The 23,541-nt window shown below is 52.9% G+C and overlaps 11 protein-coding genes across 11 annotated transcripts; 3 read left to right on the top strand and 8 right to left on the bottom strand.

The window, feature by feature from the left end:
• Window positions 1-50: 50 nt before the first annotated feature.
• C7974DRAFT_471326 (uncharacterized protein) lies at window positions 51-1,988 on the bottom strand (the record flags this gene model as incomplete). Its single annotated transcript, XM_046146502.1, has 1 exon — window positions 51-1,988. The coding sequence occupies one exon, from the start codon at window positions 1,986-1,988 to the stop codon at window positions 51-53; it is 1,938 nt and encodes a 645-aa protein (XP_045997864.1).
• A 335-nt stretch (window positions 1,989-2,323) lies between these two features.
• C7974DRAFT_164569 (galactose mutarotase-like domain-containing protein) lies at window positions 2,324-3,834 on the bottom strand. Its single transcript, XM_046136032.1, has 3 exons — window positions 3,355-3,834; window positions 2,717-3,307; window positions 2,324-2,670 (listed from the first exon to the last, which is right to left on the bottom strand). Exons 1-3 carry the CDS (start codon window positions 3,743-3,745, stop codon window positions 2,468-2,470), a joined length of 1,185 nt encoding a protein of 394 aa, XP_045997865.1. The 5' UTR covers window positions 3,746-3,834; the 3' UTR covers window positions 2,324-2,467.
• Window positions 3,835-4,653: 819 nt separating this feature from the next.
• Window positions 4,654-6,850, bottom strand: C7974DRAFT_164602 (uncharacterized protein). Its single transcript, XM_046136034.1, has 3 exons — window positions 6,656-6,850; window positions 6,526-6,604; window positions 4,654-6,466 (listed from the first exon to the last, which is right to left on the bottom strand). The coding sequence occupies exons 1-3, from the start codon at window positions 6,679-6,681 to the stop codon at window positions 4,790-4,792; spliced, it is 1,782 nt and encodes a 593-aa protein (XP_045997866.1). The 5' UTR covers window positions 6,682-6,850; the 3' UTR covers window positions 4,654-4,789.
• C7974DRAFT_164670 (cytosine deaminase protein-like protein) lies at window positions 6,851-8,507 on the bottom strand. The gene is made up of 2 exons (XM_046136035.1): window positions 7,286-8,507; window positions 6,851-7,227 (listed from the first exon to the last, which is right to left on the bottom strand). Exons 1-2 carry the CDS (start codon window positions 8,396-8,398, stop codon window positions 7,021-7,023), a joined length of 1,320 nt encoding a protein of 439 aa, XP_045997867.1. The 5' UTR covers window positions 8,399-8,507; the 3' UTR covers window positions 6,851-7,020.
• Window positions 8,508-9,021: 514 nt separating this feature from the next.
• Window positions 9,022-10,631, top strand: C7974DRAFT_310067 (SWI-SNF complex subunit; the record flags this gene model as incomplete). The annotated part of the gene is made up of 2 exons (XM_046138251.1): window positions 9,022-9,544; window positions 9,673-10,631. The coding sequence occupies 2 exons, from the start codon at window positions 9,022-9,024 to the stop codon at window positions 10,629-10,631; spliced, it is 1,482 nt and encodes a 493-aa protein (XP_045997868.1).
• A 443-nt stretch (window positions 10,632-11,074) lies between these two features.
• C7974DRAFT_471330 (uncharacterized protein) lies at window positions 11,075-13,178 on the top strand. The gene is made up of 6 exons (XM_046146503.1): window positions 11,075-11,203; window positions 11,250-11,307; window positions 11,354-11,953; window positions 12,132-12,479; window positions 12,645-12,761; window positions 12,814-13,178. The coding sequence occupies exons 1-6, from the start codon at window positions 11,156-11,158 to the stop codon at window positions 12,876-12,878; spliced, it is 1,236 nt and encodes a 411-aa protein (XP_045997869.1). The 5' UTR covers window positions 11,075-11,155; the 3' UTR covers window positions 12,879-13,178.
• Window positions 13,179-13,196: 18 nt separating this feature from the next.
• C7974DRAFT_433243 (major facilitator superfamily domain-containing protein) lies at window positions 13,197-14,809 on the bottom strand (the record flags this gene model as incomplete). The annotated part of the gene is made up of 3 exons (XM_046144908.1): window positions 13,197-14,078; window positions 14,125-14,505; window positions 14,558-14,809. 3 exons carry the CDS (start codon window positions 14,807-14,809, stop codon window positions 13,197-13,199), a joined length of 1,515 nt encoding a protein of 504 aa, XP_045997870.1.
• Window positions 14,810-15,411: 602 nt separating this feature from the next.
• On the bottom strand, window positions 15,412-18,151 carry C7974DRAFT_164593 (Alpha/Beta hydrolase protein). Its single transcript, XM_046136033.1, has one exon. It carries the CDS (start codon window positions 17,944-17,946, stop codon window positions 15,865-15,867), a length of 2,082 nt encoding a protein of 693 aa, XP_045997871.1. The 5' UTR covers window positions 17,947-18,151; the 3' UTR covers window positions 15,412-15,864.
• Window positions 18,152-19,026: 875 nt separating this feature from the next.
• C7974DRAFT_164714 (alpha/beta hydrolase fold domain-containing protein) lies at window positions 19,027-20,253 on the top strand. The gene has a single exon (XM_046136036.1). The coding sequence runs from the start codon at window positions 19,057-19,059 to the stop codon at window positions 20,050-20,052; it is 996 nt and encodes a 331-aa protein (XP_045997872.1). The 5' UTR covers window positions 19,027-19,056; the 3' UTR covers window positions 20,053-20,253.
• C7974DRAFT_164717 (uncharacterized protein) lies at window positions 20,108-22,159 on the bottom strand. The gene is made up of 3 exons (XM_046136037.1): window positions 22,030-22,159; window positions 20,882-21,980; window positions 20,108-20,834 (listed from the first exon to the last, which is right to left on the bottom strand). The coding sequence occupies exons 1-3, from the start codon at window positions 22,102-22,104 to the stop codon at window positions 20,164-20,166; spliced, it is 1,845 nt and encodes a 614-aa protein (XP_045997873.1). The 5' UTR covers window positions 22,105-22,159; the 3' UTR covers window positions 20,108-20,163.
• Window positions 22,160-22,231: 72 nt separating this feature from the next.
• Window positions 22,232-23,436, bottom strand: C7974DRAFT_392146 (uncharacterized protein). Its single transcript, XM_046141647.1, has 2 exons — window positions 22,927-23,436; window positions 22,232-22,875 (listed from the first exon to the last, which is right to left on the bottom strand). Exons 1-2 carry the CDS (start codon window positions 23,234-23,236, stop codon window positions 22,583-22,585), a joined length of 603 nt encoding a protein of 200 aa, XP_045997874.1. The 5' UTR covers window positions 23,237-23,436; the 3' UTR covers window positions 22,232-22,582.
• Between the last annotated feature and the right edge of the window lie 105 nt (window positions 23,437-23,541).

The following is a 23,541-nucleotide window of genomic DNA, read 5'->3' on the forward strand; positions in this document are numbered from 1 at the left end:
TCTCCAGCACAAGAGCCCCGCATCCCCCTCCCCAACCCGCTTCTCTCTCCCTACTCCTCCCTCTCCCGCCACAGCATAACCTTCCCCCCGCCCCGCCCACACGCCCCCATCCACCCCCGCAACGCACACACATCCACCCGCCACCCCTCCACCAGCGGCACGCGGCCCGAGCGCCCTAGTAAGAGGACGGTGCGGTGTAGTGTTGCGCTGGCGCGGGTGTCCGGTTCGAGGGCCGTGGCTGGGTGGGCTGTGGACGGGCGCGGGGGGTCTGGGAGTGGCGCGGGTGTGTTCGGGCGCTGTGCGTGTGGACGGAGCGCGGCGGTGAGGTTTTGGAGGGAGGCGAAGCGTTTGAGCGGTTTTGTGTGCTTCTGCTCCTGCTTCTGCGTCTGTGTCTGCGTCTGCGGCGTCGACATCTGCGTCTCCGTGTGCGGTGGCTGTGGCTGTAGCGACGGGGGAGAAGCAGGGATATGAGAAACAGGTGTAGTAGACGCAGACGCGAACAGCGTGTGCAGACACCTGCTCACCCCCGTCACCGCGTCCGCGTGCCACGCTACCATCGCATGCGGCCGCGTCTCGCCTCCCTCATCTCCATCACCTGCCTCCCCCGCACCACCACGCGCCCGCATAACCACATACGCCCACCTCACCCCCCGTCCCCCACCCCCAGGCTCCCACACATCCACCTCATGATACGACGCCTCCGCGTCCCCCGGCCCGAGGAAACGGCATTCGGTGTGCGGCGTGGTACTGGTGTCGTAGAAGCCCACGGACAGCAAGTCGTGGCGCACGGGACGCGGAACGGTGCCGGGGGAGCGCGCGTGCTGGGTCCAGGTGCAGAGAGACCAGGTCAGGAGGGTGGAGAGGAGGTGCGGGGTGTTGCCTGGGAAGGGGGTGCGGCTGGTGGCGGCTGAGCAGAGGGGGAGGCCGGTTGTGGAGGGGGGATGGGGCGGTGAGGGGGGTTTGGCGGGAGAGGGTGGTTGGATTGTGATGCGTGGTGGGTGCGATGGCGTTCTTTGCTTGTTGGATCCGTCGAAGGGTACGGGGTCTTGGGTGCTGCGGACGTTGGCGTGCCTTGGAGCGTGTTCGTGTTGATGCTGTCTGGGGTCTTGCTGCACATCGGATGAGGGAGACAGCACTGGCAGCGATTCTGCTCTTCGCAGGCTCGTTGACCGGCGAGCCGCACTGGTGAATGTTGTCGTGTTGATATGCTGAGTGGTTTTTGTCACACTGAGCTTTGTCGGATCGTGGCTCGGTACCTGCTTAGTCCGGGAGTGATACAGCGTCGGATTGGGGTTGTGGTGCGTAGAGAGCGAGCTCACCCGTGGAGGAAACGAGGGTGCAACCGCTGTTTCTTTGCTGTTCTCTGCGCTGCTGGGTCTGGAGCTGTCACTGACCGCCAGGGTAGAGCTGGACTCATCTTGCCACAAGCTGTAGTCTTCGTTGGGGTCGTAGTCTGCCAATTCATCCGCGGTATCATCGCAGGATTCGCCATCGCTGTCGCTGTTGAGGAATGTGTATCGCGGAGCCGCATCAGCAGCCTGGTCTGTAGAAGTCCGCTCAACACTTAACTCCGATTGCGTACTGGAGCCACTTCCCGTAAAATGTATGGAGGCCGCATACTCGGGGCTCTCTTTCTCTTCGGGAATATCTGCCAGATTCGACTTACTCTGAGAAGCCGTGAGATCTTCCACCGTCTCCCACGGATCAATCGCAGCCTCGTCGTGCTCCATTTCATACTCGTAAAGCCCAGTCTCGTACCAGACTTTCTGGGCGCTTGACATCGCCGGCGGTGCCGCATAGAGTTCCGGCTCGCGCAAGCCTAGTCTTTGTTGCAGTTTCTCAGACGCACCGAAGGCACGAACAATGCCAGATATGGTGTCTGTCTTGCTGCGGCGCGGGAACTCGGCCTGTGACTTGGGGTGCAGATTTTCAGACGATTTGGCGAAGGACGAACTTGAGAACAAGTTCGGCATCGATGGTGAGCGCATAGTGAGCGTACTGACTGTCACCGCATGCGCCTATTGGCTATATGGCAAGAAGGCCTTGGTGGCAGCGGCCAGGTAGTTGTCGAGTTCCACTAGGCAGCGCAAGTCGGAAGTGGAGTTTGCTTCGTGACGTGGCACTGTAATTATGTGGCGCGGCCATTGTGAAGTGAAGGCAACTTTGGACTCTGACTCGGGTCCAGAAGCCTTGCTAAAACAATAAGCTGGAAGGAAGTGCACCTAGGCCAGTGGTGAAAGCGCGTATGTAGTCATCCTAGATATCATGGCTTCCTAGTATCTCATTAATTTGCACAGTACAATTTTGAAGTCAATAGAAGTGATCGTGAGTTATTCAGTGTCATTAAATATTAGATTGACAGCAGGTTCTTGGCCGCGAACTCGGTTAAACAGGCATATAAACAAGTTTCATAAGTTCTTGCTCGATTTCAGTCGTGTTCAGCCAAAACCTGCGTCAATGTATAAACCTATTCCTCGGTAGAGAAGACGTAGTCAGCCTCAAGAGTGTAGGCAGGGTCGTTAGGACCAAAGATCTGCCTCTTCTCACGCTGCCACTCCGGCTGGTTGATGGCGTCAATGTAGTCCTGGACCTCCATGACGACGCAACCGTACTTCTCAACGGTACGGCGACGGCTGTCGAGACCCTGAGTAGACTTGATAGGGAGCGAACCTGGCGATAATTAGTATTTCGAAACCACAATCGATGATCAACTTACCATTCTGGCCACCGCAGCTGTAGACTTGGAAAGCCTCCTGGTCGGTGTAGATGTCGAGCTTGATACCGGACCACGCGCTGGACAGGGACGCGACGGGGCCTGACTTGCGCCAGTCGAAAGGTCCGTTCTGGGCACGGTTGACGGAGTAGCAGTTGTCGTAACCAGTGCAGTTGAATCCGCAGTTACCAAGAAGCTCAGGTGCTGTCAAATTGGCGCCGATCTGCTTGGGGCCGGACCAGAAGTCATTCACGGAGTACTTCTCGTTGGGAAGAATGGTGCCGTCCGGAATGAGGATGTTGTCGACACCAACACGCTGGCCGGAGTAAGGCAGGTACAGAGTGTGGTTGAGAGCAGTAGGTGTATCGGGATTGGCAAAGCCGTCCAAGTTCCAGTAGGTGTGGGAGGTCAACATGATGGGCGTCTTCTTTGTTGTCGCGAGAGCAACAATCTTGATGTTCCAGGTGTTGGGAGACATGGTGTAAGTGATGTAGCTAATAACCTCACCGGGGAAGCCCTCCTTGCCATCAGGATCCACAATGGAGAAAGTGATGGAAGACTCGGTGTGTGCAACAACCGTGAAGTTGCGGTAATCTTCTCGAGTCAGAAAAAGTATTTTGCACAGCAAGATCACAACTTACCCCATCCATCAAGACCGCCGTGCAGAGTGTTAGCTCCGCCGTTCTCGTTGGGCGTGATGTGGTAGTCCACACCGTCGATGTTGAACGTGCTGTTCTTGATGCGGTTGGCATAGCGTCCCGGCACACCACCAAAGTGAGGGTGGACAGGGTCTACTGAGTAGTACGAGGCGTTGTCAAAGCCAAGCACGATGTCGCGTTCGACGCCATCCTTGCCCTTAATGAAAAGGTTGGAGATGGACGCGCCGTAGGCAATGAATTGCCCGCGGATGCCTTCAGCAGAGATCTCGTACTTGCCATCCTCGTCGGGCCCCGAGGTGGTGTTGGTCGGGTAGTTGGACGGCGCAGCAATGGCAGTGGCCGCGAACAGGGCGGAGAGGAAAGCGATCTTCATCTTGACCTGCGCTTTGATGCTCAAGTTGAGTAATTGACAAGCTTTGCGGAGAGATGGAGTCCGAAAGCTGGGGAGAAACTGGGGTTCATAAGTAGTGGGTTTGTAAGACTCCACGGACCTGGTAACCAGAGCCTAACCACTTCTTTCACTCGCCCGTTACTCTCATTAGCGCGAGCCCGTCAACGACGTAACCTGACCTGGAGGCGGGTCGTTACCGCGTGGAGAATCGCGCTTTTCCCCGCACATGGGCTGTCCATGCCGATCTCCCAGGAACACGAGATGAACGGAGTCGGCGCCGAATGCATGGGAGAGCCGCTTCGCGTCTTTGAAGAGGCCAATTCCCTTTTCTCCTTATGTCGCACTCGTTGTACAGCTCTGACGCTTCGCGTTGTGTCTTGCATCCAAGGTGACGCGTCGAGATGCAGGTGAGCTCCGGGGAAATACCTCACTGGCAACCCTGCGCTCAATGCCTGCTGAAGGCATTTAGCGTCATCCTGCTGCTCACGGACATGGATAAATACACGCTCAATGAGACCAGGTATGGGAGGCCTGCAAAACGCCTCTCGGTCTTTGGCCGACTCGCAGGAAATCGGAGTGACATCGGGAGGTTGAATTATAATGTGGAGAGCGGTTGGGGCGTCCTTGCCATCCCTGCTCGCAGCTTTCAAGCTGCAAGCGGGGAAGCTTGACCGTGCCACACTTGCTGACATTTTATGCACGGGATGGTCTACTGCAACAGGTACTTACTCCGCAGGGTAAGCCTGTCATCTGATATTTCCATAGCACAGTCCCGCCGCCGAACCTCATAACAGACCCGGGGTTCTCAGTGCCACTCCCTGGGTGATGCTGGTCGCTACCAATCATACACTTTAGCCGGAGCTGCCGGACATTGCTCCTTCAGCGTCGTCTACCGTGACAGCCTCATTACATATACCGGACGCCGTTTTCTAAACAAACACACACTACGTCATAATCGCGCAAGAGTGTGTACAGCTTTTGCTTGACGTGAAGTGATTTAACCACCGAGGTCATCTGGAAGTCTGTCTAGACTCTTCGCTTTTTCTTTGCAGGACCTGATGATCCGGAGTGAAGGGGCTCAAGCGGCTGCGAGAAGGCCGCGGACGCAACGGACCCTGCAACACCAGTCTGGCTTCTCAAAAGACATTCTTCCTTGCCGTGATTTGGAAGATGCCCACTCCCGCCATTTGCAGGTTCTCCCAGGACAATTCCCACTGATTTCAATGCATCTGGCACGGCGATAGGTATACCACGAGAGCTTTTAGCTGGTACATACGGCACGAACTGAGCCTCCTGTTCTGAAGCAGCGACTTGAGCATCTAGATGCAGGGCGATAGAGTTTGTCCGAGTCTCAGGTTTCGGCGCATCAATCTGGGAGACCATGTTGACTGCTGTCAACAGACTGTCAAAGCCACTTGACGACGGAAGTCGATGGGTATGATAACGTGAGCTCAGTTCTCCTGGGCTTGGGTTTCCTGCACTCAAGGTTCTTGCGACTGCATTAGGTAAATCGGAAAGCGTCGGGAAACCAGGCACTGTGTTGAATTGCAGCGAGGTCGAAGGTGTCTGAGTCTTGCGCTGCGACGAGGCTTTCAGCTGACCTTGCTTGGATGTAGAAGAAAAACTCTTGCTCTTTTCAGACGCGTGCTGTCCGTATTCACAGCTAGAATGAGCATACCAGGGAGTGTTCGGTTTCTTGTGCTTTGCCCAGCAACCTGTCGTTGTTGCGAGGTCGTTGGTCTTCTTGCCCCAATGATGTTTCTTCACCGCCGCCAATGTCGTGAAACCTTTGCCACACAGGGCGTGTATGAAGAGTTCTTTCGGTGAGTGAGGCCGGTCTGTCTGGCTGTATTCTGTTGTATCTCGAGATTGTTGCATATCAGGCGGAGATTGAGAGATCGGCGTCGGCAGCACTTGAAATCGCACCGGACTTTTTTCATACAGACTGGTCCTGTAGAAGACACTGTCTTCATTTGAAGCTGGTGTCGGCTCGTAGGTAGATTGCGGAGTGAGCGTTGGTGAGAGAGCGGTCTGTGAGAGAAAACTTGGCTGCTGGTACGATTCAATATCTTGGGAGTAGATTACCGGAGGCTGCAGGTGGCCACTGTAGGATATGTTAAGCGACTCTTGAGCGTAGAACTGATCGCCAACATACATGTCGCCGTTCGCCCAGGTATCAGCGTAGCTCGCATCGTGCCATGGGTTACGAAAGACCGGATGGACAGGAGGCAATACAGGCGTATCATCGTGAACAGCCGGATGATCAGTCTTTGCTCTATCATCCACCCAGTTATGTGTAGGTTGGTGAGGCAGCTGGAGGAGAGCAAGACCTGGCAGCTCGGGAGACGATTCCGTAGGTTTGTAATCGTTGTAGCCACAGTATGTCATCTGACCAAGTGGTTGATGCCACTTGGATGAGATGGACGGGAGGCGCACCTGCGATTGATGTGGCGGCTGCAGAAATTCAGGAGTCGGCTTGATAAGCGGCTGAGTTGGCTGCATGGTGGGTAGATCAAAGTCGCCGGGAGCCCATTCGGCTGCTGGATGCATAATGATATCCAAAAGCCCTTGCCTGAGATCGTCATGCCCTTCAAGAGTATTGTGTATCGTTGTGTATGCATCCCGCTTGCTCATTGCGCCCTTTCTGAAAGAATCGAGCGTCTTGTGCACGACATCGAGCTGCGACGAGTCTCCAAGACGAGCCTGGCAGGAAATGAGTCGCTGTCTCTCTGCGAATTGTTTCCTTTTTCCAGGGGAAATACCTTTATGTCCACAAGAAATCTAAGACTAGCGGCCTTCAGCTCTTCGAGCGTGCCTGCAGCCGGCGTGTCAGAAGGCAGCCTGTGCGAAAGTCAACTTTAGTAGAGTCTGTGGGATCATGAGACGTCTTACCGAGTACCCGATAGCGTGTCAGACATTCTGGTGATCTGAGGTACTGGAGTGAAATTCTGACAGATCGTGACCAAAGAGTAGGTTTATATTTTCGGATCCTAAAATCTTGGCAGCAGCGGTGAAGTGAGGATGGCGAGAGCACAGCACAGTTGTGCAACAGATTGCCGCCGCCACAAAGTCGGTAAGGCTGTTTGCATGTGCGAGTACGTACACGTCCAGATGGTGAGACCTGTGACACGTCGTGATTGTTGATTCTTGTAATGTAAACGGCCACTGCTCATTTGTTGATGTATGACGTCGACCTAGTCCCTTTGCGACTGCTCTCTTTGACTGCGTTGGTATTGCAAGCAAACGATGCCCGTTTCTCAACTGCATGATGCGGCTAACCGGCCTTGGTAGACCGTTTGTCGAACAGAGCCAGCGTCGTACACCACTTCGGCAATGCTTCGCCTGCAACGCCAGCCACTATCCATACTATCAAATAGCACGAAGTCTGCGGGCTCACCAGGCTCAAGACCCAATGAAGTTGGTCCGCAGCCAATAGCAGCCTTTGCGCGAGATGAGACGGCTTCCTGCATCGTGATGTCAGCCGAACACTGAATGAAGAGTGAAGGCAGTAAGGCAACATACATAGAGTAATTGCACGTCACCCTTGGTCGGTGCCTGATAGAGACCCACACCCAGCTGCGCAATGTTCAGTGGATCGCAATTTCCTTGCGGGGTGAAGGCGTTGCCAATGTTGTTTATTGCAATAGCAGCATTCAGTCCATATCGCTTGATCAGCTCGATGATTGGCAAAGTTCCTCGTACGTTTTGTGGAGTCCGCATCATAAACAGATCAGATGTGGGTAAACCAACAAAGGACACAGAAAGCTCGCCTATCTCTTGTTTCAGCCGAATCCATTCATCTTCCTGGAACCTTGTCAATCGTGTGCAATGTCCAAGGGTAATCTGTTTGCCGCCAGCCTGTGTCCAGTCCTGCCCTTTAATTATCTTAAGAACCTCCCAGACAAGTGGCTGCTTATCTTCTTCCAGAAAGTAATCCAGATGTAAGTCAAGGTACTTGTTTGACTTCAACGCGAGAGCGGAGATCCAAGTGGCATTCTCCTTTGACTTGCTTTCATCGTCCTCGACGTAAGGCGTCGAGCCGAGCACGTCCACCTTCTCGTTGGTTGCTGCAACCTCCATGAGCTTTCTGACCTCTGCGCCGCCGTCTTCTCCAGAAAATAGTGGAAGCTGGGCGAAAGCGCAGATCTGGACATCGCATATTTCCTTATACTTCTCTTGCAGCTTAAGTCCCACGTCCAAACACTTAAGTTGGACGACGCCATCCACCTCTACGAAGGCTCGCATGGCAGTGACACCATGCTGTATGCTTTCTTCGATCAGTTGAGCACCCCTTCTCATGAGGTCATCCTCTTCGAATCTTGCCTTCGCCGTGCTCGTCATTTCCATGGCTTCTTTGAAGTCGCCCGTCTCGATCTGCAAGTCGCTGTACTTGGGGTCTTGCAGCAAGAAGCATTTGTCCAGGTGCACGTGGGCATGGCATAGTGATGGAGCAATCAGTCGATTAGATCCATCCAGGATTCCATCTTGGTCGAGATCTGATGCACTCTGGTCGTGCGCTTCCACAGATGATATTCTGCCTTCTTTAATTGTAATGTCCCACAGGTCCGAGAAATGCTTTCCCGGGACACGCACGCGTGTTATCTTCTTCAGTGGCTTGGACTGCATCTTGTGCATGGCTGGCTTCGGTACTAACAACGTGAATGACAGGGAGGTGGAACTTGTAGGAAAGATAGGAATCTACGATGACGTTTAGATGGATAGGACCCAGACAACTGTACTTGGCTTGATGCGTGCTGGTTTCCTGCGCGTTACTGATCATCAGTCGCCAAGGAGGGTGGCTAGAGACGGTGAACAGCTTGAGGGGACATCATGAAGCCTATCGTTGCATCTATTCACAACTTCTCAACATCGCAACAAGTTTGCACGATATTTGAAGATGCCGAAGCACTGGTGAGTGCAGGCGCGGCGTTCCCAGCCGATGGTCGTGCCCCGCCTTCAATGTTTAGGGGGCGTTCGTGCCAATCATCATCAGCCCTGTGCACAGCTACCTTGACGCGTTTCGCAGACGTTCCTTCCTCCATCTCGCATCCATCGAGGAAGTCGCGTCACCATCGTCGCTGCCGTTTCACCAAGTCGTTGCTCTCCCACAATGCAGCAGGCGAATTATCGGAATTACAATTACCCGCAAAATGCAGGCACAATCGGAACGCCTGCCCGGCGCGGGCCCGGTACGTAACTCCACATTGTGAAATCCACCACCACGCACCCTCGTTCGCGCGCATTCTCTTAAGCCAGTTATGATCAGTAGGGCTGACTTAGACGCCATGTTTCGCAAACCAGCCCCGATTGCGCATCCTCAACACCAAGCTGCGCAGCAGTACAACGCCGTAAACATGCAAGCGCAACAACGCGCCGAAGCCGAACGCCGCGAGAAGATGCGCCGGATCGCTAAGAACCCTACCGACAAGAATATACCCGAGGGTGTCGAGGACGTCTGTATTGGTGACGGCGTCGCGCGTTACCGTGAGTTGCGCGAAGTCGAGCGCACGCTCGACGCGACTATGATGCGTAAGAAGCTTGATGTCATGGATTCGAAGCACCACTCGAGAGCGTCGCGTTACGGTACTATGCGCATCTGGATCTCCAATACTGCTGAGAACCAACCTTGGCAGAGCAATGGCATTGACACGGAAGCTTTTGACTTTGAGAGCGACACCAATGCCACCTACCGTGTTAAGATTCAGGGTCGTCTGCTGGACGAGGATGGCGACGAGGGTCTTGAAGACGAGGATGAAGACGAGGCGGGCAAGGATACTGACGGTATGTAATCTCTTGTTTGATGCATAAGCTCGGCCAGGGCTGTGCAAGCATTCTCGTCTAGGACGGCTTCTCAGAAGTCTTCTGTGTACAGACTATTGCAAGAACGAATAAAGCTGACTGTGGCGCAGCCATGGAAGAGGACGGCGCAGAGTCGAAATCCTCGGCCGCGAAACCGAAGATTTTCTCGCAGTACTTCAGCGCAATCACGATCGACTTCGACCGCAACAAGGACCTCCAACCCGACAACTTTACGCAGATTGAGTGGAAGCGGCCAGAGAACCCTACAGCGAAGGAGAGCAACTTTAGTGAGCTCGAATTCGAGCGCAAAGGCGACGAGAACATCAACATCACGATCAATCTGCAGCGATTCCAGAATCCTGAAGTCTTCAGACTGAGCAAACCTCTATCAGAACTGCTGGATACGGATGAGGAAGACCGTGCCGGCGTTTTAATGGGTATCTGGGAATACGCGCGGTCACAGCACCTGCAACAAGATGACGATGAACGCAAGTTTGCCTGCGACGCGAAACTCAAAGCCTTGTTCAACGGCCAAGATTCGTTCTATTTCCCGAACCTCCCGCAGCTCATCAAGCCACACCTGACCACACTCCCACCCATCCAACTACAATACACAATCCACGTAGACAAGGACTATATCGCGCCTGCAGAGGGCAGTAAGAAGCCTTCAGAGCCGACAGTTTACGATGTCCAAGTCGCTCTCGAGGACCCAATGCAGCCTCTGTTCCAGGATATCCTACGCCGACCGGACAGCATCCAGACACTCCAGGAAATTCAGAAGCTAGACGAGCAGCTAGTCTTGCTCATGGGTGCTATTGGGCAGTCAAAGGCAAAGCATGCGTTCTATACGAGCATGGCCAAGGACCCTGTGGCGTTCTTCAAGCGCTGGCTGTCATCGCAGAAGCGCGACCTCGAAGTCCTGCTGGGCGAAGCCACAAGGGGCGGTGGCGAGGACATCTCCGGCGAAGAATGGAGGCGTGGTGGGGCGGATGGCGTCTGGGGCAGTGAGGTTGCAAAAGAGAGTGTGGCGCTGTGGTTGGCAAGGGCACAGAATGTCAAGACGCATTAGATGACATACGACGAATGTTTGTTACTTTTGTATAAGCGTTTCGAGTGTTCTCTGGGGTTTGGCGTAATAGGAGCTGGGAGATCAGGCGCTGCGAAGGCCGCCTTGACAAGATACCCGAATATCAAGTTTACCATACCAAATGGACATGATTCTGATGTGATTGCACGGCATTGGATGTGGTGGAGGGTAGGACAATGGCGGCCCAGCAAAGAGTTCCTTGAGCTGTTCCAGAGGATTGGCGAAGCACACGCCAGCAGTGCGCTGGAAGTATTTTGGACCGACTCTCAGTATGGCGATGGCTTGGTCGCCCGGGAGTGGTCCTCTCGAGAGTCCTTCTTTCGTTTCGTGGGAAGAAAGTTTCCTGCTTATTTCCAGTAGCGCAGATACATGATAGACTGTTGCACCTCGGCTCAGCGGGGTCATGGAACCGGAGGTTCGAGCACCGCGCTCGACAGTCCGACGCGTCCTGCACCGTACACGGGTAGTAAAGTCGCATCCTGCCAAGAACAGAATTGATTACAGCAATGGCCTCACCCAGGTGGAAAGAGCTGTATAGGTATGCAGCATGCGACGTAAGCAGTATCATGTCTCACCAAGTCGGTTGCTGAGTACATCTAGCTTGCTGATGGCCTGCTCAAGCTCAATGTTCCTGGCGCAGGTTTCCTAGCCAACATACGTACGGATCGTCTGAATTGATACGGGATCATGCTAATGTTCAGCAGAGCCAATGCCGCATACTGCAAGCATAGCAAGACCAGTGTTGAAGAAGGTGCTTGCGCCTGCATCAACATATCTGATGGCACCCAAAGCAACTAAATCATTCCCTAACCCGACCAAGCTGTCACCGGATGCACCAGCTTCGAACTTACCAGACTCGAGACCATATGCAGACTATGCAGAGCCTGGCACCATCATTGTCATCAGCCAGCCACCAGGCCAGTCATGCGCAGTCGTGGGTGGCATCATGGCTGCCCGTATGAAGCAGCTTGGGGCAAGCGGTCTGGTCGTCGACGGTAGAGTACGAGATCTCGTAGCACTGAACGAGACACAGCTACCAATCTGGTCAAAGGGAACGTCGATCATCGGCGCAGGAGCAGAGACGAAGTTTCACGCGCACAATGTGCCGATACATATTGGCGAGACTATTGTCGAGGCCGGTGACATTGTAATGATCGATCCATTCGAGAACGGAGTGGTTGCAGTGCCATACGGCAAGATCGATGAGTTGCTTGAGTTGCTACCAAAACTCGTAGGCGCCGACGAGAAGGTGATTGCAGACGTTGAGGCGGGCGTGAGCGTTCAGGAAGCATTCAAAAGGCATCGTAGCTAGTTGCAGACATGCCTTGAAAATAGCAGCAATTCCATGAGCATTGTGAAAGCCCAGTCTGTTCTTCGCTCGACAGGCACGAAGGGTCCAATGAGTTGCGACTGGTTTTGATGACATGTTCCTGGGGCTAGCGCTGCCAAGTCTCGACGAATTCGCGGCTTGAACATCGACAGCTTCGACTCTCACCCGCCGTCTACATCACCATCCGACCCGCTCGAGACTCAATTGTCGCCCCACCGTCACAATGGGTATCACCGACTTCTTCTCCGCCGCCTGGGACACGTTCGCCCTCCCCTCGGCCGATGCCGAAGCTCCTCCCCAGGGTGGCGCATCGACCAGCACACCAGCATCTGGAACCGACGAGGAGTCTAGCGAGGAGGCCGAGGTCAACAAGCAGGATGCCAAGGAGCCCGAGGAGGGTGAGCAGGGACACAGGCCCAGCGACGGCGGCGACGACGAGGAGGAGGAGGAGGAGGAAGAGGAGGAAGAGACCGTAGACCCCAAGGACACCCTTGAGGAGGGTGAGTAGCCTCCAAACCGTGACAGACGACGGTTCCAGCATCATTGGGTGTACAGGACGTTCTGGCGCCATTCGTCGGACCATTGATGATCTGCTTATCACATGACGCTGGAATCTGTTCTCACGGCGATCGGTTTGCAGAGTTGCAGCTGACGGTTTATCGCAGAGTGCCGCAACTCCAAGGAGTGCCACGGCCCCAAGCACCACTACGACGAGTGCGTTGAGCGCGTCACCGGTCAGATCGACAACAACGGCAAGGCCGACGAGGACTGCGTTGAGGAGTGTATGTCATCGCCGTACCCACAGTCTTGCGCCGGGCAACTAATTGGTACCAGTCTTCCACCTTGTCCACTGCGCGACCGCGTGCGCCGCCCCCAAGCTCTTCGCTCAGCTCAAATAAACTTGCCAACACGCTCACCTCGACCGCTACGTCGCCGAATAAACGACACGATAGTTGGAAGATGGCCATTGGATCGAAAGACACGACAGGACACGTCAAGGATGACTGTAAATACCAGAGTCATGTTTAGAATAACACTGTACTATTTACCATGCCAAGCAATTTCTTTACCTCAATCAGGTTCCATTGCTACCTCTGGCTGGAGAAAGCATGGTCATGGATTGTATGACAGTCACACAAACAGTTTCAACTCATGGCGACAGCGATGAAAAGCAGATCTCCTGCATTGGACTACGCAGCATCGTAATCCTCCAACAGTCAGCTTTCTTGCCCCTCTAGTACTTCTCCTTCCCTGTGCTCATCAACCGTCAATCTGCCCTCCCCGATGGCCAACCCCAGCTTCTTTATTCCTAACATCAGTGGCAGCGGTAAGACAACCATACCCACGACCGCTTCGAAAACCAGTGCGTTGTACATGTTTCCGGGCGGCCTGTTGCCGCCACTATCGATTCTGCCCCCGTCGTTGACTTGAGTCAAATCCACTGCCCTCCCATCCTTCAACGCATCCATGATTAGCACAAAACACGCTCCAATGAACTGTCCTCCGACCCAACATATCGTCGAGCTAACTTCTGGACTTGCCGGGAACGTGATCTCTACTAGATACTCCAGCGCGATTGGCAGCAGACTGAAACTGCTTGCACCCAGCACCGCACTGATTACGTACGGCGCGGCAATAGTCCTCGTCTGCGGCGCCCAGATCATTGCCATGTAGCTCAACGCAACAAGCGGGCAGAGGATCTTAATGCCGAGGAGGTACGCATGCGTGCGGTCGAGAACAATCGAAGTGATAGCCGCGACCACAAGGCCAACAACGATAAGTATGGCGCCGCAAATGCCAGCCTCGTCTTCGGAGAATCCGTACGGGTAGAGTATCTGGTTCAACAGGGAGGAAAAGGCATTGAAGAAGCCCACGTATACGCTGAAAGTCAGAAGTATCACGTAGAACGGAGGCGATCGCAACATGACCTTGATCGACTCGAGGACGGGCGTCCTAGAAAGACTTGACGAGGCTGTTGGTGGCGTTGGGGGCGCGGAAGGGAGGAAGATGGAGGGTATGCAGGACACGGTCGCGATGATCGAGACAATCAACACAATCTTGTCAACAGAGCCAAGGAGCGGGTTGATAAGTTGAGCGAGCTGCTGTTGTTAGTGTAGCTCTGGACAGTTCCGGGCATTAACTTACAGCGCCACCAAATGGGTTGGCTAGACTGGCCAGCGCAGTCGCACCCACTCGTCCTCGCTCGGTGAACCACATGTCTGAGTACCTCGTTGGCGCAGCAAGTACAAAGGGCTGTGCGAGTCCCGTCAAAATCTGACCGAACATCACGACGCCGAAGACGCCGCCCGAGGCCTTAGTGCCTGCAAATCGGATCCAATTCCCGACCAGGAGCAAGCCAGAGGCCCAAAGAATACTCTCCTTGGGGCTGCGATGAAGTGTCCAAATAACAAGCGGAGCTGCGACTGAAAATGAGAACAAAAAGGCAGTAGAAAGCCAGTTGATTGCCGTTTCGGAAACATCAAAATATGTCGCTGCTGATGTCGAGACCGGAGCGAAAGTCAACCACTGCTTATCGTCAGCACGTGCGACCCATATTGCATGGGCATCTAGTACATACGTCCCAACTAACGACTATGTTCAACAATACGAGCTGAGCAAGACCAAGCCATCTTCGCTTGTAGACTTTGAAATGCGCGTGGCTGTATGTTTGCTTCGCCTTTGGTCTTTTGTTTGAAGCAGCCGCTTGTGCCTCTACTTCGCCATCTTGCGCAGGCCCTGATCCTGAAGCATCTCTGTAGACGTCTTCTTCGACCTGGAGGGCTCCCTTGGCCGTACTTCCGTGCGTTCGCACGGGCGCAATATCGCCCATGTTGACCCAAGAATTGTCGAATTTCAGCAGAAATCTCCGACCAGTCTCGCAAGAATGTGTTAAGTTTTGTTTGTTGCAGATCACTTCTTGATCACACGGTCGACGTGTTGATCTTGCGATGTTGCCGGACTTCCGAGCTCTTTGTGTGACGTCAAGTTCCAAAGCTTCACGACACGATTTAGCGTAACAGACGCAGGCGCGGAACTGTGAAAGATAACGACGCAAGAGAGACGATGGATGCCGATCGTGTTGTTGCATGTGCTGTGGACGCCTGCCATCTGATTAGCCGGGCCAAGATAGGAAAGGGGGCGGGTGCACGAACGGACCAACCTGCTCGTTTCGCGCTAGAACCTCGTCCCTATCGATACTCCTTACCCCAGCGGTTCGAAGGGATTCGCTGCTTGGGACAAGGAACGGACGAGGCGCCCGCGGGGTTGTGTCGCGTGCCGTGTCACGGATGAGAGCCGACTATCAACACGAGAAGTTCAATAAACTCGAGAACCGCAGGAGGCGATTACAGTGATGAGGAAGCATATGGGATAAAGAAGCAACTGGCAAGCAGCCGGACCGCGATTGAACTTTCGTGAAGGAGTCTGCCTTTAAACGCTTTTAGCTTATCGGTACAAGCAGCGTTCATGTGGTCGAGGGTTCACGGTGAGGGGACCCTTGTCCCCCAAATTGCTCGCCAATAGCTTATTGAAGTTTGATTGTAGCTATGCTCCGTGTCGTGCATGAACGATGTGATATGAGGTACATGCCCAGTCACCAGCGACCTAGGTATTTGAACTGCTATCAGTTCTACAGCATTTGGAACCCGTTCGAGAAGGTGTGGATCGAGATGATAGGCGATGCAATAGCTTGATCGATTCCTGTTCTTCGGGGTGACAAACACGAGATAAAGGATATCTGTGTCTTGAGGGTCAACGTAGACATCGAGACGAATATGCTCGATAAGAGCAACCAAGATCTTGTTCGATGGATCCAATGACAGCTGTAAAGTAGCTCTGTGATACATAAGACAGGGCAGCATTAAATTGATATCCAGAGCTTATTATTTAGATACCTCCTTTCAAATAGTAGTCCAATGGATAGCCCAGCCAGTTGCATTGCTCCACATCCACGTATCCGGTATTTATACTTGGCCAATCCAGCAATCTAACCTCATCACCACTCTTTTTGCCCCCAGCGACCTGGTTCCATTGGCCATGATTCTTCACACCCTCGATGACCTTGTTGTAACCGCGGGCCTTCAGGTACTTCAGGTCAGGATTTGGGTCACCGCTTCTTACAAAGGATCCGAAATAACTTGATACCAGTTGCACTGACCATAGATCCTCGGGCTCACGAATGGTGTTCAGTGTACCAAAGACCCACGGCATGTCAGCACCATGGAACCGAAAGTATGGATTCTTCGGGTTGTTGTCCTTCGGCCCACCAAGATTGTTAGGATCGTAGCCATTGATCGTACGCTCAAACTGATAATAGTACGCTTTCTGAAAAGCTTTGGTCTGAGCACCGGCATAGACGGTGGCCTGATCGACACAGCGAAATGTCTTGTCGGTTGCAATACGTTGCGACACATTGAATGAGTCGAGGGTAAGATTGCCTGTACTGATGATAGGAAACAACCCAGAAGCGATAACCTTCTCGGCCCAGGTCGAGTTGATACCGAGAGCGACTTGAAGGCCCTGGGTGTGGTTGGCAATCGGTGTCTTTGGGTATGTTGAGAATGATGCACCATCATCGCGGATGATGCCGAAGATTACGGGAACATGGGCAGTACTTCCGTTGCGGGTCGAGAGGATGAGGTTTGACGTATCGACATACTTGCCGTCCTGCACAACATAGCGAGCCACGGTTGAAAGACCCACGAGGGTGGCAGCAGGTACTTTTTCTAGGCAGGCAATCTGACTCGAGACATCGGTGCTGTTGCAACCCACACCAGAGAATATCTGAGGCCCTGCAACAGCATACGATTGGTCAATGGTGTAGTATGTCGAGTAAGTCGTACCATAGTCGCCCTTGAGGCCTAGAGTGACGCCGCCACCAAGATTGGACATGGATACAGCCCCCTGGTATTTGCCAATTGCCTGGGGTGATCCAAGAAGTGTGCGAACAGATCCAGCCCCGGCTGACTCGCCGGAAATGGTGATCTTCTTAGGATCGCCTCCAAACGCTGCGATATTCGCAACGACCCAGTCGAGCGCCGTAATCTGGTCTGCAATACCAAAGTTGCCTTTAATGTCGGTCCCAGGGATAGCCAGGAAACCGAGGGTTGAAAGGCGGTAGTTGATCGAAACAGTAACGATATCTTCCTTGCTGGCAAGATTGCCACCATCTGAGGTCGCATCGGCGCCACTACCACCCGTAAAACCACCACCGTGAATCCAAAACATAACGGGACGAAGCTTCTGCTTCGAGCCTGTTTTGGGAATATAAGGCGTCTGGATGTTCAAGAAAAGGCAGTCTTCGCTGCCGGAGGCACCTTGCGCACACTGTGCTCCATATGAAGTCGCTTGGATAGTCTGATCTTTCTTGGAATATAGAGAAGAGTATTTGAATCGTCGTGGAACGTCAGCGTAGGGGATACCAAGGAAACGGAACGACTTCTGATTGCGATAGCCAATGAAATTGTTGCCACCTGATGCCAAAGTAACTTCTGTGCCATTGACGAGTTTCGCGCTCGACGATCCGTTGTTCGCAGATTGCGTACATAGAACCGGCAGAGCGTTCTTCGAAGACCCAGAGGCCGAGGCAAAGTTCAACTGCCTGTTGACGGAGACAATACCATCGTCGATATGAAAGCCCTTGCCGGCGTCGTAGTACTTGGCGAAATCCTGGTAAGTGAGAGCATCTATGAAGTCGGACTGATACTGTTCCAGGGATGATTTAGACAGAAGCCTCTCGTTCAATGCCGCACAAGCTGCGGCTGCGCTCGAAGGGGTCACCGCATCAAGAATGATGGCGCCGATGTGATTCTTGTCGTCTGAACCATTCAAGTTGTTTTGGTAGATCAGAGTAAGAGAGGACTTCGAATTCGAAAGACTTGCTACACTTGATGTCTCCACAGGCGAGGCAGATGAAAAACTGACAATACCCGCTATTACAGCAAAGAAGGTGGCGAAAACCGGCATCATGGATGAAGGGAGGAGTTACCTCAGATCCTTGACCAGATTGTAGAAGGTACTGCCCGATAAACTGAGAGCAAAGGTGGCAGCGTGTTTTATAGGTATGCATTGTTCCGGGCCCACGGATGGCGACCGACATTGAACGAAGAAATGCGAAGCTAGCGGGCTCTAGGAGAAAAGACTTCTAGATCATGCTTGTTCCCCGGATATTCAGGGCAGATCGTGCGTGACTAGGCCAGACCTAGGCAGAATGGTGTCAACCACGTTGTGAACAACGCGCATGCTCATGACGTAGACATCGACTATGCATCCATCTGAGCACTTACACACTCTCTGATCTCTGTGTTTGTAAGTGTAGGTAATTTGCTCTTGATTGTGTCAACCAACACAATAAATATTACAGCAACGCAAGCTCATCCGCAAGCTTCGTCTGTGGCGATGTAGTCATTGCCGCGCAATTTAGCCGTTTAGGCAACTATGGCAGCACACATCGCGGAGCAGGATCGAGGCCGCAAATGTGGGGAGTGGTAGTCCGGTGGGTATATACGTGAACGCTCAAGCTTAGTCAGGATGTAGATTTGTGAAGTTGGCATGAGGGTGGACGGCAGGAGTGCGGGGACACGGGGCCAAAAGTCAACGGGCGCTTTTCGATGTTCGGTCTAGACTGCTGACCCCAGTCTCTCCTTCTTCTTTCCGACCTCGCTAGGAACTCACAATCTCTATAAAGCAATTCGTCCGATGCATCTTCGCAAAGACAACGTTCGAGAGGTAACGTGATGTCTGCAGGCATGTTTGTCCGCTTGATGGGTCAAGGTTACCTATCTAGGCACCAAGATGAGCACATAAAAAATCAGGCATTACATAGAGAGCTTCGTGGGAACGCAGTTGAAGACGCGGTTAGAGGTTGGTGGAAATTGGAACACTCAGTTCTCTCGTATCTCTAGTTGGACGCCTTGTGAGATAAACGGTAAGCGGATTTGTCCGGGATTGGCAGCCGTCGTCGTACAGACCAGGTACGCGAGTGCAAGGGTATGTGCGATCTGGACATAAGATCTCACCAGTTCGCGCTTCTGGCGTTTGCACCTTTCGGAAAATTTATCACAGACTTTGGCCTACACGATGAGATCGATTACTTGCGTGCTGACGCTGCTGGTCTCTGCTGTGGTCGGACAGACTGTTGTCCCACCAAGCACGTGGAACTACACCTACCCATGGCCAGTAAAGTACCATACCGTCACGTCACAGCGCCAGAATCTCTCCATGGCCTACATGGATGTTGCACCAACCAGCTATGCAACGAACAAAACCATTGTTCTTCTTCATGGTAAAAACTTTTGTGGCGCAACATGGGAAGACACAGCGCGGAGGCTGTCAGCCCGTGGCTACCGAGTTATTGTGCCAGACCAGATTGGCTTCTGCAAATCATCCAAACCGCCAACATACCAGTTCTCTCTGCAACAGCTAGCCTTCAACACCAACTCGCTGCTTCAGTCGCTCGGTGTATCACAAACCAAGGTCCTTGGACACTCAATGGGCGGCATGCTTGCGACTCGCTTCGCGCTTATGTACCCCAACACTACTTCGCACCTCATCTTGACGAATCCCATCGGTCTGGAGGACTGGAAAGCCCTCGGTGTCCCGTGGCGATCAATTGATCTTCTGTACCCAGACGAGCTGAGGACGAATTACACGTCAATTCGCAATTATCAGCAAGCCACCTACTACGTCAACACCTGGAAGCCTGAGTATGACGTCTGGGTCAACATGCTGGTCTCCTTGTATCGTCTGCCCGTTGAGGGGGCTACGTTCGCGTATAACATGGCATCAACAACAGATATGGTGCTGACGCAGCCAGTCGTGTACGAGCTCGGCCTAGTGAAAGCGAAAACTTTGCTCATGATTGGCACGAAAGACAACACTGCCATTGGGAAGGCTTGGAGTCCGCCAGCGGTGCAGGCCAAGCTAGGGAACTACTCGGTCCTTGGCAAGGAGGCGGCCGCAAATATCCCAGGTGCGGAGTTGGTGGAATGGACAGACCTAGGACATGCTCCACAGACTCAGGATAGTGAGAGGTATCACAAAGCGTTGTTTGAGTGGTTGGCGAAGGTGGGCTGAGCCGCTTCTGATCCCCCTAGTCCCAGACTGCTCGTGGGTTGAAAAGGTTGGGCAAGTCGCTAGATGCTCCAGTCTGACAGTTTTAAATTCACCAACGGTAGAACGTGCTCATTAGTCAGCCGGTGAATCTACTGTTGTCTCACCACTGTGCTCGATGCCCAGCCTACACTCTCTGGCCTCCTTCAGCCATCTCTTGTAATCCACTTCGCTGACCTCAAACCATGCTTCAGGGACATACGATACGTAATCAAAGAACTTGTACACAAGACAAAGTCCAAACAGAACAATACTAGTAATTGTAGTCCACTCGCTCGACCCCTGCACGTAGACCAATATGCCCAGTGCGGCGGAAACGACGCTGCAGACAGTATACTCCACGAGTGAAAAGAGCGTCGTAACTTTCAGCGCAGTCTCTTGCGCATTGAGGAGATGATATGACGCAACAACATGAGCTTTGAGGCCGAACAACGACTTCTCAGTCTCGCTGCCAGATGCTTTGGCTCGCAGTGCGATATCTTTTTCCTCGACAAGCTTGGTTTCGAGATAGAAGAAACGCTGAATGGCAGGTAAAAGAGTTTCGTAGTCTTCAGCACTATGACCTCGACCCGGTTGCTCGAGATCGCGAATGTCAATTGATTCGTAGGCACGGCGGAAGTTTGCCCGTAGGGCGAATCTTCCAGGAGCAGAAGTACGCCGAAGACGCTCGTATCTAGCAGTGGCTGACTCTGCGTTCTCCCTGACGAGCTCTTCTGACTGTACGGTCTCGCTTGTATCTTGGACCTCTGAGGCGTGTTAGCGTTTTGAAACCAGTGGTGGAGACCATCTGTACCATAGTAGATTTCCGCAGCGACTAACACAGGCAACCCCAATAGGAATAAAGGGGTAATTTGGCCAATGCCCATAGCTGTATCAATATCTAGAGGTACGTTCGATTGCCAGCGAACCAAGTACAGCTGTGTGAAGCCAAAAGCAATCATGAAAGTGAGCATAGGAGCCAGGGACAAGAAGGATTGACTGTAGCTTTCAGAGGCACGATACGCAATGAGCCAGTGACGTCGTAAGCCTCTGCTGTTTCTGATTTGTTCAAGGCTCCGTCGCCGTCTGTATGACATCCGCTCGCTGACGGCCTCCTCGATGATGTATTCGATATCATTTTTGCTTGGCCTAAAGGTTGATCGGTATTGCCGTGTGCGCGCTGTGAACATTGCACGTTCGAAAAAGGTGGGTTTTCCGTCAGCCCTCTTGTAGGACCATCGTATGCGCACCAAATACTGCCAAGTCAACAGCACAAGAGTCAGAGCGGCAGAGAGAATGTCGAATATGTCCAAAGGTACTGCTTGGTATAAGCCCTTCTCGCCGAAGAAGTAGAACGTGCACTGCAAAGGTATAGTCTCATCGTTAGAAGCCATACTCATGATCAGTGAGTACGACAGCAACATGAGCAGTGATAACATGCCAAAGACACGCCAGTTGCGAACGGCACCATGTTGTAGGAAGTACTCTCGCAAGCAATCTAGGGTCGCCAAGTGGGTAGTGGATGAAAACCAAGCCAGGGAAAATGCGAGCTCGAATTCCCATACTGTCAGAGTGCATTGGTTTGCAACAGCTGCAACAAGAATGGCAAGACCGGTGGCGAGTTGTTGATCGCTTAACGCAAGTATGAACCGCTTGATGACTTCTTCACGTTGTCTTCGGGTGAGTCGACGGTGTGGGGTTGGTTTCCTACCGAAGAGCATGAAGGACTTGATCGCTTCGTATGCAGCTCGCACGCGAGCCATGTTCCTCTCTGAGGGTAGACATGACTGGAAGCTATCAATGACCGCTCTATCTGTCTCGTTGAGGTACGACTCTGGTAAAGAGTCAGACAGATAGCCATACACAATAGCCAGGATTGCGAGAATTGCTGATGCTAAATATGCGAAGAGGACCTATATGCATGTGAGATCGAAAGCACCAAGACCCGAACACTCAACTTACTCCTGGACCTGCGATGTCAGTGGTGGCTTTGACCACGCTTCGTGGCTCGCAGCTGAGTTTAGCACAGCGTGCCATCCTTGCACATTAGAAGGTGGGTAATATACGGGTTGACATCGAAAGTTGTACAGTGTGAGAATGTTGGGATACGGGTAGTGTGTGGACAAAGAACGGTCTCATTCGGAACGATTCCGGATGTGATTAGTGGACAACGTACAAGATCGTTTACGAGGGCTAGGACTTAGACTAACTACCCAGGCACTCCTGGAATGCACTTCGCAAGTCCATACAAGTACAGTTCCAATGTCTTTCGAGCATGATATGACAACGATTTTAGTCCCGATCCACGTCAACCACGCGTGTATGGGAGATAGCTTGGTATTCTGCGATATAAATCACTGGAGTGCTCCATGCACGTACCTTTTCCTTTTCAACCTAAAGTGACGTCCCACCCGTTGAAGAAAGCACTACTTGAAAAGGTCAAACGTTCCTTAGGATGCTCGATCTTTGTCATAGAAGTGTCAGCGTACACACCAAGAGATGTATCACTCTAACGTCAATGACATGCTTTGCCATATTTTCGCAGTCGAATGTAGTTGTAAGGGAGTGGAGCCAGGAACCCTGCAGCCACCGATGCAAGAGCCGCACCCCAGAAAGCGGGTGAATCGAACTGGACCATGCCTCCCGTGAGATGGTAGTCGACAGCGTTCTCAGCAGCCTCCATTGTTATCATGGAGATCATGCTCATGCCTGCTGCCGTCTTTGCAGCAGCAACCCAAGGTAGGCGGTCGCGACCCAGCCGAAGCAAAGCAGTTTCAAGAACCAACGATGTGGTAATGCCAGAGGCCACTAGAAGACGTCAGCTTTCAGTTAGGAACAGTCGGGTTGAGTCCATCCTACTGGATAGAGCCATGATTGTCGACAGTCCGAGGTCTCCATGGAACGATTGCAAGTACCACATAGCTGAAAAGTCGCCAGCTGTGCAGCCAACAAGACACCGCAACGTATTGATACCTGCTCGTTTCCACGTGGGCGAAGACCTCCAGAACTGCGCCGATGATAACGATAAAGTCGCTGCAGCTTTGCTGGGGCATTCTGTCTTGACTTTGCTTTGGCTACACGCCAACCTTCGCTGACACGTGAACAGCGACAGCCTGAATCGCGGCCAAGTGCCGCGCATAGCGGGAACAGAATGAGGCATAGCTGTCATTTTTGAGAAGCTGTTGTGAGAGGTGTGTTGCAAGTGTCAACCCAAAAGAGTCTCTGGAGACGTTCCGGGGGCAGATTTGCCGTCGCAACTCCGTGCACCGTGGTCCTCTACCTAACCCGAGGGAGACTCACACATGAAGAACATGGCATGTGTCGTATTCGTGTAATAACGAATCTAGGAAGGATTATCCGTGCTGCATTGCAGCCTGGGTCAATGGCGAAGGGTCTCCAGGCTGCTAGGTACAGGCCAATGACGCATCAGTCTGCAGGGGTGGCGCGCCACCTCTCTACGCGTCGACGCGTCTT

Source organism: Boeremia exigua (genome assembly GCF_020726555.1).
Source record: "Boeremia exigua strain MPI-SDFR-AT-0100 chromosome Unknown C7974scaffold_5, whole genome shotgun sequence".
Lineage (NCBI taxonomy): Eukaryota > Fungi > Ascomycota > Dothideomycetes > Pleosporales > Didymellaceae > Boeremia > Boeremia exigua.

Bases quoted from the DNA above. Each gene is read 5' to 3' on its own strand.
- C7974DRAFT_164569 (XM_046136032.1), bottom strand. From the start codon at position 3,745: ATGAAGATCGCTTTCCTCTCCGCCCTGTTCGCGGCCACTGCCATTGCT. The intron at 3,308-3,354 runs GTAAGTTGTGAT...TGACTCGAGAAG, and splicing joins CGGCGGTCTTGATGGATGGG to ATTACCGCAACTTCACGGTT. The intron at 2,671-2,716 runs GTAAGTTGATCA...AATTATCGCCAG, and splicing joins CAGCTGCGGTGGCCAGAATG to GTTCGCTCCCTATCAAGTCT.
- C7974DRAFT_164602 (XM_046136034.1), bottom strand. From the start codon at position 6,681: ATGTCTGACACGCTATCGGGTACTCG. The intron at 6,605-6,655 runs GTAAGACGTCTC...ACTTTCGCACAG, and splicing joins GACACGCTATCGGGTACTCG to GCTGCCTTCTGACACGCCGG. The intron at 6,467-6,525 runs GTATTTCCCCTG...ATTTCCTGCCAG, and splicing joins GATTTCTTGTGGACATAAAG to GCTCGTCTTGGAGACTCGTC.
- C7974DRAFT_164670 (XM_046136035.1), bottom strand. From the start codon at position 8,398: ATGCACAAGATGCAGTCCAAGCCACTGAAGAAGATAACACGCGTGCGT. The intron at 7,228-7,285 runs GTATGTTGCCTT...ATCACGATGCAG, and splicing joins GTGACGTGCAATTACTCTAT to GAAGCCGTCTCATCTCGCGC.
- C7974DRAFT_471330 (XM_046146503.1), top strand. From the start codon at position 11,156: ATGGCCTCACCCAGGTGGAAAGAGCTGTATAGGTATGCAGCATGCGAC. The intron at 11,204-11,249 runs GTAAGCAGTATC...GAGTACATCTAG, and splicing joins ATAGGTATGCAGCATGCGAC to CTTGCTGATGGCCTGCTCAA. The intron at 11,308-11,353 runs GTACGGATCGTC...AATGTTCAGCAG, and splicing joins AGGTTTCCTAGCCAACATAC to AGCCAATGCCGCATACTGCA.
- C7974DRAFT_164593 (XM_046136033.1), bottom strand. From the start codon at position 17,946: ATGATGCCGGTTTTCGCCACCTTCTTTGCTGTAATAGCGGGTATTGTC.
- C7974DRAFT_164714 (XM_046136036.1), top strand. From the start codon at position 19,057: ATGAGATCGATTACTTGCGTGCTGACGCTGCTGGTCTCTGCTGTGGTC.
- C7974DRAFT_164717 (XM_046136037.1), bottom strand. From the start codon at position 22,104: ATGGCACGCTGTGCTAAACTCAGCTGCGAGCCACGAAGCGTGGTCAAA. The intron at 21,981-22,029 runs GTAAGTTGAGTG...ACATGCATATAG, and splicing joins CTGACATCGCAGGTCCAGGA to GTCCTCTTCGCATATTTAGC. The intron at 20,835-20,881 runs GTACAGATGGTC...AACACGCCTCAG, and splicing joins CGCTGCGGAAATCTACTATG to AGGTCCAAGATACAAGCGAG.
- C7974DRAFT_392146 (XM_046141647.1), bottom strand. From the start codon at position 23,236: ATGACAGCTATGCCTCATTCTGTTCCCGCTATGCGCGGCACTTGGCCG. The intron at 22,876-22,926 runs GTAGGATGGACT...GACGTCTTCTAG, and splicing joins GACAATCATGGCTCTATCCA to TGGCCTCTGGCATTACCACA.